This window comes from Biomphalaria glabrata, chromosome 1 (assembly GCF_947242115.1).
Source record: "Biomphalaria glabrata chromosome 1, xgBioGlab47.1, whole genome shotgun sequence".
In the NCBI taxonomy this organism is placed as follows: Eukaryota; Metazoa; Mollusca; class Gastropoda; family Planorbidae; genus Biomphalaria; species Biomphalaria glabrata.
In genome coordinates this window covers 46,317,258-46,330,433 of record NC_074711.1, presented here as the reverse complement: position 1 = coordinate 46,330,433, position 13,176 = coordinate 46,317,258, and the positions used below count along the sequence as shown (strand labels likewise).

The window sequence follows — 13,176 nt, the reverse complement described above, 5'->3', positions numbered from 1 at the left end:
CTACTAAGTAATGTATTACCCTTTCATTTGAATGATTGGTTTCATTAAATCCTGTATCTTTAAAAGCCTGCGACAAAAGTCATGACTGGTTAGAGTGGTAGTGATATGCTTACTATTGTATATTTACCTGTATAGATCTTTATTTACATAGCTCTTATCTAGATTTAAGATCTATTAATCTACAATACATCTAGCGATCTATCTTGATTGGAGATAAAAGAGCAAGAGTAGGTTCTCTATAGGTAATAGTAATAGGTCTATTAGATCTACATTGATCTATACATTTAATACATAGATCTAGATCTATTTTTTATATTTTGAGGATAAAATATGAATCTGTGAATCTAAATGAATTATGAAACGTGATATATGGCTCCTTTTGTCTCGAAAGGCAATGGATGCGCCCAAATGAGTCACTGGTTTTGGCTTAATCTTGAGACGGGCAGAATCTGGTGTGGCTAATCAAGCCAATTCTAGAACGGCAGACTTTGCCACAATTCGTATATGTGTATGCCTCTGATTTAGGGCTAGCGGACAGGGCAGCTTTCTTTTTTTTCCCTCTTGATTAAGGCCGCTTCAATTCTTTTGTTCTCAGCAAGGGTTGTCCCAGCACGCACAGTCTGTCTCCATGCACTCCGGTCTTTGGCTATGTTTTCCCACATACTTTCACTGATGCCTGTGGCTCTCATGTCTCGCTTGCAGACATCTCTATATATTAGTCTTGGGCGGCCCTTGGGTCTGACTCCTTCCACAAGCTCAGCACACAAGATATCTTTCGGGATTCTGCCATCTGGCATGCGGGTGACATGTCCGAGCCAGCGTAATCTTCTTTGTGTCAGGAGAGCATACATGCTGTTCATATTGGCCAATCTCAAAACTTCCTGATTGGAGACATGGTCCCTCCAAGAGATGCCCATTATGCGTCTCAGCGCAAGTGGAAACTATTCAATCTGTGCTCTTGGTACATGTATGTACATACATACATACATACATACATAATGAAACGTAACCAAACACTTAGCCCTAGATTCTTTTTTTTTTTCACCCCAGAATACCCAAAGTGGTAGCCTGACAAAAGAATCATAATGTCTATCGGTGGTGAAAGTGAAAGAGCTTATCATAATAATATTTTATGAAGTTAATTTATAACCTTACGATCTAAATATTAAAATAGTCATGCATGGTAAATCTAGATTAATATATTCATAATTTATTAGATCGATCTAGATCTAAATTTAATCCAGATCTAGTTGATAGATCTAGATTTTTTATAATTTTATAACTAAATCTAGAATAGTATAATACTAAAAGCGGCAGTATAGGCTATATAGTATATATACTATAGCCTATATAGTTAATATAGCTAGACATAATAGTATAGTACTAATAGTAGTATTACTATATAGACAGTATAGACTATAGTATAGTCATAGATCTAGTTGTACTAGAATTTAGATCTAGATCTATCTAGTAGTATTGATGGCATTGAGATTGATTAAAGATTTTCTGATAAGGAGAGAACAAACTGTAATAATAAATGGCTCTAAACTCTAAATCAACACCAATAAAAAAAATAACACCCAGTAAACTCAGGTGTACCTCAACGAACAGTCTTAGGCTTAGGAAGTTAGGTCCACTACTAATTTTAATTTACATAAATGATTTACCAAATTGCATTAGTTCAGGAACAAAAGTCAGATTATTTGCAGATGATTGCATAATATATAGAACAATAAAAACAACACAAGATACAGACATTTTACAAAGAGAATTAGATGAATTACAGAAATGGGAATCAAATTGGAGCATGTCTTTCCACCCAGAAAAATGTCAGTTGTTAAGAGTAACAAAAAAACTAAAACAAATTAATTCCACTTATCTTATTAATGGTAAACCAGTAACACAGACTAAAAATGTAAAATACCTCCTAGGTGTTATAATAAATGAAAAACTGTCATGGAATCTCCATATTGATGATTAAATTAAGCTATCAAAAAATCAAACAAAGCATTAGGATTTATTAAAAGAAATTTCTATAAATCAAATAAGAACATAAAACTAAAATGTTATTTAACCTTGGTTAGGCCAAAAAAGAATATACATGCATCCTCTGTTTGGGACCCCTCAACTCAAGAAAACATTAAGAAACGGACACAAAATATAGCAGTGAGATTCATAACAAACGAATATTCACATTTGACTAAAGTAACACTTTTAATAAAATCACTAAATTTAGACTGCCTTCAGGATAGAAGACTTAAAAGTAAAGTAGCAATTATACATAAAACACTGAACCAAAATCTTCAAATACAAAAACAGAAACTAATAAAATACTTAGAAAGACACAAAGATAAAGGCACATTCCTCATTCCATATGCTGGGACAAATTTGTACAAATGCTCCTTCTTCCCTAGTGCTATTAGAGCATGGAATGGGTTGCCTGGGCTAGCCAGGAAAACCAGTAACTTTGCAGAATTTACTTCATTGTTAATATACATGACTAAATGCATGACGCGTATGATGTAATCATCTTCTTTTTTGAAGTAATGTCTGTATTATATAAGATAAGAAGTATAATAATAAAGTATAGACTAAAGTATACAACAGTATAGACTGCAGTAGAGCATAGGGAAGATGATGTTAAGGTATCTTTGGCCAATGGAATGGCAATGGTTAACAAGCAGGGTGTCATCTGGCCAGCACAAGTGTTTTTACTTTCTCCAACTAAAAGTATAATAATAGAAACTAGAGCTAGAGGCTTTCTTTTAAGCTCTCCATCATCTCTTTTATACATTTAAAATGTAATTTAATTGTATTCCCAGGTAATGCTAGAATATATGATGAATAGATCATCCTCACAATCCAGGTCCTTCAGTTGGTTTGGTTTATGCCATGGGATACAGACTAATGAGAATTAAGCCTGATTAATTTTTTTTTTTCGTAACATTAACATAGACTCTAGTTGAGGGCTAGCAGAAAGAGAAATAAGGATAGGCCTTCACTTGATAAAACCAAAGTTATATATGCATATTGGCTATAGCTCAACAAGTACCCTTTTCCTTTTGCTGGTAGATTCTACATTCAGTCATAAACACACATATGTTAAAGGTCATGGTTCCAATCATGTTTGAGAAAAGCGAGTGCCCTAATGTAGGTAAAGATACATTTTTCAACCTTTTTTTTTTTTTTTTGATAAAGGGGATTGATTTTCAACACCTTGTGCTGGCGTATTGGGACATACTTTGGGGATTACTAATGTAGAGAATCTAGATAAGCATTTTTGTTTTTTAGCTCTCTAGATTTACTTCTTGTGTTTGTTTTCCTTGCAGACAGAATTGTTTATTTTTCTTTTTTTTTCTATGTTTAAGGAAATGACAGTTTATATACACGGATGTCAGCACAGCCCTTTTACAAGGAGAATCAAACAGATCCAGAGCTAGAACATAAAGTCAAAAAATGTAGGTTTAGTTGGTGTTGTTTCAATAAAATTTAACTGAATACATACAATACATTACTTATCATCCACAAATTAAATTATCATCAGAATGATGTTGACATTCTAAACTTAGCTTGATTGATCTTAGTTTAAATTTCATGTAAAATAAGCACTGTCAATAGTATCTAATTCAAAAAGCTAAATGCCAGCTCCAATATGCATATGAAAAATATTGTTGGTTAAAATACTTTTTCAATATTACATTTTAAAGGCAAAAAATCCTAAGAAATGTTTAAAATATATAATTGTTTCTGTCTCAGGGAGATATTTGTATGTAGAAATGGTTGACCTTCCTTTTGTCAGTTAATTTTTATTTTTTCTTATGTCCCCAGTTGCTGATAAACTTTCAGAAACTGTGAACATCATTGCTAATGAGCCATCTTTAGCATTTTTTCGTATCCAAGAACATGTTAGAAAAACTTTACCCCAACTTGTTGATCAAAAGGTTTGAAGAATTCAGTGACAATTAGCTTCCTGTTCACTTTTTGGTTTAGGAATGTACATTTGTTGTTTAGCATCAATACTTAAATATTCACTTGTACACTCTGGTAGTTAGTATTCTGAAGGAGATATTTACACATACATTTTTTTTTAGAGATTTGAAAGAATGTTGCGAGTATAAAACGTTTCTAGTTTATTGAAAAATACTTTGATGCCATTGAAAGTATGCTAGAAAACAGATTTACAAATGTACGCACAACATATTCATTTTTCATTTGCAAAACATTAGACATGTAAAAGACTTGAAATAGCTTTTTGGCAAAAAAAAATATATATTTTATGTGGCTAAGAGAATCTAAGACTTTTGAAAAATTCACTGGGTGTAAAAAAAAACATATTGTTTAAATACTCTACTACCCATCTTTATACATGCAAGTTTCCTAAGATAAGGTTTGCTTCTAATCTGTGGGTTGGATGATTATTATTTTATTGTACAGATATTTAAAAAATGTTTCCGATTGATATTAGTGAGGAGATTAATGATGAGCCGCCATTTTGTTTTGTTTATTAGCATGAAGTTGAAGACATTCAAGCCAAAGTTCAAGGCTCATGTTTTGATGCAGAGTATGCCACAAAGTTAGTAGCAATAGATATTTCTCCAGTTTGTGCTTTCCTTTTAAAACTTATGTAATGATTTTTTCACCCACTGCTTCTATATCTATTATTTGAATAATTTGTTTTTATTTACATTGGCTTTTTATTTTACTTATAAACTCTACTAAGGGTGTTATTAACTGATGTGTGGAAACTTAGCTAAATATTATTGAAACATACTTTACAAATAGAAAATATAAGCTAAGAAATACAATGCTGATATGTAATACTTTAGAGCTAGGTACAAACCTCTGGGCGTTGGAAGAGTTTGAATAGCTATAATCCTAAACAGAAGCACTTGCTTCATAAATATAACTTTTAAAGATTTGATTTATGGTTATTGTCAAGGTTGTATTGGGGTTAATACCTCAAAAGAATGTGTCATTTTAATTTGATATTAATGTTTCTGCGAATAGACATGCACTCTAATGCAACTACTGTGCAATAATTCACTATGAGGTTTTGACCTCACCATTCAAGCCATATGCATGCACATAATTATTCTGAACTATTTTCTAACAGTGCAGTCAAGGGCATGCTATCCAGTGCAATACATTTTCAAAATATTCAAGATTTATTAAAAAATGCAATGTTCATGAAACAGCAAATTTCCTACGCAGACAAAAGGTCAAGTATTTATGTGTGATATCATTTAGAAACATTTTCAGCAGTACTAGCTAAATTATGCAAACCTTTCTTTACTATCATAATATATGATCTAAAACTCTTGGTCTTATACACTCACTGATTCATAATTACTAATTCTCCCATTTGCAGTGGATGATTCTATTTTTAAAAATTATTTTGTTCTTATTTAACTTAAGTGTATGATAACAGCCATCTTCAAGGTTGAAACCGCAGTGGATAAATTTATCAAAAAGGATTTTTTATTCACAATTTCTACCAAGTCTTGGAAAGTTTACATTTGAATGTCTAAACTATAAAACTATAATTCTTTCAGCTTTAAAAAACACTTGTTAATACTTTCTTGGTGCGTAAATTTCTTTTCTTCCATTTTTTTAAAATTTATGTTTATTTCTTCACAGATCTAGGTGTAGATAGGTGTCAGAGTAAATGTGAGGGATTATCCTTAGATCATTGTGACTATCAAATAGGGGTGCACCGGATAGTCCCTCCGGCTCCGGCTTCTGCCGAATATTCTGCACTTTTTCATTATCCGGCTCTGGTCGGATATCACTACCGGATAGTAAACCGGACAGTAAAAGCTACACTTGTATTTCTATTAATATTGTTATGCGCCTCCGCACTAAGTCTTTTCCAGATACGCCAAACGGAGGTAACACTTAAATATCGAAACAAAACAGGCAAAAGGCAAACAATATAAAGGTAATCGATGCTGATAAATGTCCAACAAGAAGTTTAAACTAAATCTCCATGTTAATAAAAATAAACCAATACTCATAAAGTGGACATGAATCAATAATGTCAGTTCTGAAATACATTAACGTTTTTGTTTCAAATAAAAGAATTTGTTTTTAAAACTATAAACTATGACTATGCACCAAATATTTTTTAGTACAAAGACAAGGCGTGTTAATCTAAATAGAAATAAGTCTTTACATTATAAATTTGCATTAAATACGTAGCAGCGATGTCTGGCACATTTTAAAAGCTTGTCTTGACCTTTGAGTGGTCTAGTAAACATGTAATATTCCTTAACTACGTCACCCTGATAATCTGTCTAGATGTGCGGGTATATCTTCAGAGGTAGAGAGGAGCAACCCCCACCTCCTTTTGTTTGGTTAGTCCATAACATTGAGTTCACAGATAGGCAGCTGACCACATTAAGCCAGATGTCAACGTGTTGACACTTTCTAGAGGTCACATCTTATGAGGGAACTGAGTTTGTTTACTTGAAGAAGAATTTTTATTAGGGCGGGACTACAAGCCAAATCTCTATAAGGTTACTGTGGTATGAGTTTGTTTATTATGAGATAGGTTGTCAATCAAGGGTCTGGAAACAAGCCACACCTTTTATACTATTGGCCGGATCAATAAGTTTGTTTACTTTAAGTCTCAATTAGGAGGCTGGACTACAAGCCAAACAGACACTGACCAGGGGTATCTTTAAAGGGAGGGCTCAACACCCCCAACTTCTTATTTGTTTAATCCATGACAATGTATTGATAGACATTGACCATTCTTAAGCCAGAATGGATTAACGCAGATTGTTGAGAAATATTGACACTGTCTAGAGGTGACTAGATGATGAGACTAAGTTTGTTTACTTGTAGAGAAATGTCATTTAGGGCGCTGAACACACGTTTGTTGCACAATAAAATAAAACAAATATGTGCATGTATTTTTCCCCTTGTATTAAAACTTTTAGAAAGAAAACTAATTTCATTGTTTAATTCTATTGACTTAATATATAAAGGAAAACCTTACAGTTAAATTTAACATCGCAGAAAATAAATTGATCTAAAGCACCACAATTAGATCTAGCAAACAAAGAAAAATATGCTGGAATGTTAAGAAACACTTGACCTTTGTAACTAAGGTACAGAGATAATTTATCTACATGCTTGACTGATCATGCCAATGTGTTATCTTTTTTCGCCTGCACACTAAACACTATTGCGTATGCCCAAGGAAAAAAAAGGCGTGAAGGTCAACACCATCAACTATACACACTACACTAGGACTACATGTGTAGGCTCACTACGTCTATCTGACCAGGTTGTTACAATCCGTCAAACACAAAGTCTATTTATGTTGTTTTTTTTTTTTGGTAGGGAGGGTGTGGGTGATTTTGTTTCTTCTATAGTTGGTTTTCCTAATTCTCTTAGATCTATATAACAGTAGATCTAAACACTGATATCAATAATAGGCCTACAGACTACAATTAAATCTATGCTTCGCAACAATTAAAGCTCAGGCCATGAGTAGGTATAATAGATGTTCCTGCTGTTAATAAAATATTGTTTGCCACAATTGGATTAATAAATATATGACCTACTACGCTTCAGATTCCAACGATTAACTAACAGCTATCAGTATTAAGCCCTTGAAGCCAGAAGCAGTCTTTGGACTTAAAATTACAAGTCTGATGACCAGTTGTTGGGCAGAAATTATTGAACACATACATCCAACCAACATACAAGCCAGATGAGAGATTTACATTAGTAACTAGTTAAATATATACTAACATATTTTACATTGACCCTCCAACACACAGCCTTTATAGTTGGTGGCCTCGTACATACACACAGACACGCTCATGCTACACTCATTAATTTATGTTTATAAATACTGTTAATCTTGAATAAATCAATCAGTAAAAGAGTTAAAAACAATAAGGTATATAAAAGGAAAAAAAATTAATACCAACCAATATAGGTATGTTATTTAACAGTTTCGTAAAATGCTCAGCAATACAAGCTATTTACAAGACACTTAGGTATTCGGCTCCGGCCGAATATCAAATTTTACTATCTGATCATATCCGGCTCCGGCCGGATATCAAAAAGTACTATCCGGTGCACCCCTACTATCAAATGTGTTTTTAGAAAAAACATGAAACATCTGTATGAAAGCGTGTGTGTGTGTGTGGAGAAAACTACTAAAATTTGAAATGTAAAAGACTGTAGTTAATGATAATGTGAAGCACAATTTTAACTCTATTCTAAATTAAAAGTCCCAAAAAATTGTTTCAATGAATATAAGAGCGTATTAAAAGTGTTTGTGAAGAAGGTTTATTCTAAATAAGGCATCTCTCTAAATCTAGATCTATGACTGACAAAATAAAAATAAATATGTAAAGAGTGGAGTAACTTTTAAACTGTTCCATGGGTAGAACAAAGCTTCAATTAATTATTTATCATTACTTCTTTTATTTATGGGTACAAATGTGTGTAGTGAGGGTGCATTATTATTTGCTAGGAATGCATGCTTTGTTTAAAACTGTGCTTTACTGACCATTCATTTGAAAGATGAAAAAACATTGGGGCAGAATTAAAAGTTCGAGGTTGGTAATGAGGGCTCTCTATTGAAAGATGAAAAAAAAAATTATGGGATATTATTGTATCTGAAAAAAGTGAAATTATTGGGGGAGAGATGTTTCATTAAAATTAGGGGGGGGGGCATTGTAATACAGGCAGATAAGAAGGCTACAACTGATGTGTTGGGGGGTGTGGAAGTGTTGTAATACGGGCTGTTTTATTAAGAGTTTAAGGGTGTTCCATGCAAAATAAGCATACATACCAAGTATTTCAACCCTAGCATAGCACGGGTATCAGCTAGTATGGTATAAAATTATAATTCAAGCTCTTAGTCCTATTAAGTTTATGAATCTAGTTTTTATAAATTTTCAGAAAGATTGTGAAACATAGTCCCAATGGGGCTTCAACTCAACAGTTAGAGAAGTCAGGGGATAGACATCTACAAGCTGACCATCAATTATTACCAGAGTAAGTTTTTTGTTTTTAGTCAGATAATATTCTTACAACTTTTCAATGTTTATCCTTAGTTTGAACAGAAGAATGTCTGTAAAGATAATATAAATAAATGGAATTCTAAATACACAAAAAATATAAAACTTAAAAACTGGTGAGTTATGGAATGAATCAAAATCTCCATTTTGTTCTCACTGTTTTTCAGAAACATTCCTAAACAACTAGTTGAAGATTCACAAGAAAATGAAGAAGTTGAACAGTACATGTCATTAGGAGTTAACAAACTCTAGATTTGTGGATCAGTTCTAGCATTGGCTGTAGTTTAGAAATAGGATAGTAATTTAAGTTATAATATTTCTATTTTTCTTAAAGAATGACCCGCGGGTCTGAATTAAATTATAGCTAAAATAGAATTTTACAGAAAAATTAGTTCCAATTAATTTTCATGTAATATTGAAATTATTTGTAAAACATTTTTCTATATATGATGCAGGAATGTTTATTTTTTTGAGTTTTCTCATGTATAGAAAATATTTTTCAGCATTCTCCAGGATGCAGTCTAGGTTGGCCTGAGTAATTTGACTATAGTAAACAAAACACTCTTCTGTTACTGTTTTTCCGTTACCATTACTACAGACTTAAGTCTTTTTGTTTGAAAAGACAGCTTTGAAATGCAGAATATAAAATGTGTTATTGAACTCTGTGGATTGTACATTTTGAACACTACTCTTCCTTTGAAGCTTATGGTGCTTTGCTCAGGAATAAATAGTTCCTGGCAGTTTTTCTTTATATAGCTGAACATGATGAACTGAATGTATTTGTTTCCTTTTACTTCCTCCAGTCAACATGTGTACCAAGTGGGTTTACTTTCAAAGAATTTATTAAAAAAAACAATCCCAACTGAAAATGTTATAGAAAGTTATGTAGTCTGTCAAATCCTGACAAAAATATTTTCTTAATTCCATGGTTTGTATTGCCATTCTTAGATGACACATATTTTTTTGTTTGTTTGTTTGTTTGGTATCAGGACCCTAATTATGTATCATTATATATTTAAAAGCCTAGGTAATTAAGTATAATTTTAATTACAGCATGTGTGTGTATTAAAGAAAAATTATGTTTTCTTTTTACTTGATAATTATACTAGTCCTGAAGTTCAGCCTAACAGACACACCATACACACTCAGTTGTACATACACTGTGTATGATGATTTAAAATAAAATATGAATTTAATACAATGATATTTATACAATGATATTAAAATGAATAATGTGAATGATAATCAGAAATAAATATGAAGATAATAAGTCATAGGTTGCTTGGCAACATTGACAAATCATTCATAATGACTTCAACCTCTCAGTTTCATAATTTATGCCAAAGGTTCGTCTCTGTAACAGGTACACTGTAGAAACTGTCACTGGAAGTCAATCTTGGTAGTAGCTTACAAGAAAGTTCATTAACTTCTGACCACCAAGACTGACCAAGATTAACAACTATGTCTAGGGTAATACCAAAACCCACTGTATCAACTCAATGGTGAAATAAATATTGCCAACCCTGAAACCCTATAGAAATAAATAACTAAGACTCACCCTAAACAGGGGTTAAATAGTCCTACCCATAATAGATCAAAGGCAATATGACTAAGGTTGTCCAATGCCAAAAGACTATACATGACCACAAAAGTACAGCTTGTCTATCAATTTAAAGATAGTGAAAAAATGCACCCCAAAGTAAGTGCTAATAAATGACGTCACAGCAAATAATGAAAATGTGGCGAAAAAAATATACTACACAAAATATAATTGCTATGAATGACTTCATAGCCTATAAAAGAAAGTGGCGCTATTTGATTGTTTACATATTTACAAATATACTCAACAAAACTGTGACATTCGGTAATTGTAACTTCTTTCGACTTGAATCATATGGATGTTTTTGACAGGTCCTTGTGGTTTGAATTCTTGATTTATTTATTTGAGCTAGCCTTTTTTTGCAATACAAAAAGAACATTCCACTAAGTATCATGAATGTTATAGCAAGTTCTTTGCATTCCAGTATTTGTTGAAGTAAAAGCTAGCTTATTTAGCGTAGAACTATTGGTATCAGCACGCTTCTCTTGCTCATCATTGTTGCACTTCCAGTGGGTGTTTTCAATACAAACATTATTACTAGAATCATTAGATTCAATAATATATCATTATTTTTTGGCAAATAATGATAGCTAAGTTATGAACCCAAACATGGCACATTAAGTTGGCCATTCACCTTAAAGTCATCTCCAAAGTATGGTTCTTGGACTAGTTGGGCAGACGACCTGAATGGGTTAATTATGTTTTAACGATAATTAAAATTATGTCATTATCATTTTTTTTTGTTTTGTTTTTAGATAGTTTAGTTAATAAAATGTCTGAAAATAATGTAAAAATGTTTACTGGCTTATATCTATTTATTTCAATCTGTCATGTAAAGTTGAGTTGAAACAGTTCAAAAGTTCTTAAATTGTACTTGAAATTGTCATCTCAAAGACATATCACATCTAAAAAGAATCAATTAGACCTTTTTTCTGTGTCCTAATCTGCATCTCGCAACTGGTTTCAGGTTATATAATGGGCAAAGAATATTTTTAATTTTTTTTTTTTAGTTTTAATAAATCAGTACATTTTAAGAACTATTATATAAATTTGGGGTTAAATAGTAAGAATACATGTTAAGAACAATTAAACAAACTTTTCTGTTTATTTTTGTATGATGTTATTTGTACTTGCAATTCTTAAAAATGAATTCAAATCAAATATTTGTTTTGTGCTATTGCAGTATTTGAGTTCATTTAATTAAAGTTATTATTCATTGCAATCTATGTCTTCTGACATTTTTAAAAAGATTTATGATGATTAGAAATATGAATTAGCTCCACATTAAAAGACACACAAAATACAATGATATATCACTCAGACTCAAGAAATATTTCATCTTGATCTTTAGTGAGATGTTCGGTAGCTTTCCACTGGCCAAGAATGAGGAGTATGTGAAAGCTAAATCTGTTGATAAAAGACTGGTAAAGTCAACAAATACAAGTTGTTTGGTCTTCATATGTGTTATTAATTCTAAAATACCTAAAAATATGTTATGGCACACTAATTACCCAGTTAAACTGACTAAATTTAAAACAGCATTTCAAAAGAAACACCTCCACTTGCAATGATTAAATTCTAAACTTTATTGAACTGTTGCACTGCTGGGGTCTGGGATGATGATTAAACCAGCAAGTGGAATACCTGGCTAAAGTAGTACAAATATTTTACTGGCATTAACACAAGTTTAGGATCAATTGAAAAAAATGTAATTTTAGCTAGTGGTTTTAGTGGAGAAAGATAAAACCAATAAATAAAACACCTTCTATAGTTTCTGAATACAATTTTATTTTCTACAGAACAAGTGAAAAAGTCAAAGAAAAAAATAGAAAGGAAAAAACAATGCATGAATAAAAGAGAAACTGAAGCACAAGTCAAACAAGAGTGTCATAGTTAACCCTTAAAGTGCTGAACTGTTTTACAATGAGTGCGACCACAAGTCTGATGCTTGGAGGATAGACTACCACACGCGTTTTAAGGGTTAAGAGAAACTGAAGCACAAGTCAAACAAGAGTGTCATAGTTAAGAGAAACCGAAGCACAAGTCAAACAAGAGTGTCATAGTTAAGAGAAACTGAAGCACAAGTCAAACAAGAGTGTCATAGTTAAGAGAAACTGAAGCACAAGTCAAACAAGAGTGTCATAGTTGAAAAACCTTTTCTGAAAGACGACAAAGTGTATGTGTCTATACATTTATTTATTGAAATCTTTAATAATAGTTAAATAAAAAAATTAACTTGGTAAGTTTAACAAAAGAAAGAAATATTTAGAGAGTGTTTCTTAAAGTATTAATTGATCTGAATATACCAATATGTATGTGCTGCTGTGGCTTATATAATTGTTTGGCTTTAATGTTTTATGCAATTCAAAAAAAGGTTTATACTTGATATTTAAAACAACTAAACATAAATATATGCAGATCTGACATACATTTTAGAAAAAAGTGCATTGTTATCTTTCATTATTAGCTAACAGTCACACACTTGAATGGATTTACAGCAAAGGATAAATAGACAGGTGAAAAGTTACAATC

At 31.9% G+C, this 13,176-nt stretch overlaps 1 protein-coding gene across 6 annotated transcripts; it reads left to right on the top strand.

Moving 5' to 3' along the window:
* Positions 1-1,045: 1,045 nt before the first annotated feature.
* Positions 1,046-12,836, top strand: LOC106060014 (BLOC-1-related complex subunit 8-like). Of its 6 annotated transcripts, XM_056039800.1 has the most exons (9): positions 1,055-1,183; positions 3,073-3,154; positions 3,369-3,458; positions 3,829-3,941; positions 4,509-4,573; positions 5,114-5,218; positions 8,926-9,021; positions 12,444-12,539; positions 12,792-12,836. In XM_056039800.1, the coding sequence occupies exons 1-8, from the start codon at positions 1,181-1,183 to the stop codon at positions 12,496-12,498; spliced, it is 609 nt and encodes a 202-aa protein (XP_055895775.1). In that variant the 5' UTR covers positions 1,055-1,180; the 3' UTR covers positions 12,499-12,539; positions 12,792-12,836. The 6 variants fall into 6 exon arrangements, with proteins under 6 accessions (XP_013073191.1, XP_055895806.1, XP_055895775.1 ...); XM_056039831.1 differs by lacking the exon at positions 5,114-5,218 and having other exon boundaries at positions 1,052-1,183; XM_056039794.1 differs by lacking the exons at positions 12,444-12,539; positions 12,792-12,836 and adding an exon at positions 9,212-10,357 and having other exon boundaries at positions 1,057-1,183.
* The last annotated feature ends 340 nt before the right edge of the window (positions 12,837-13,176 follow it).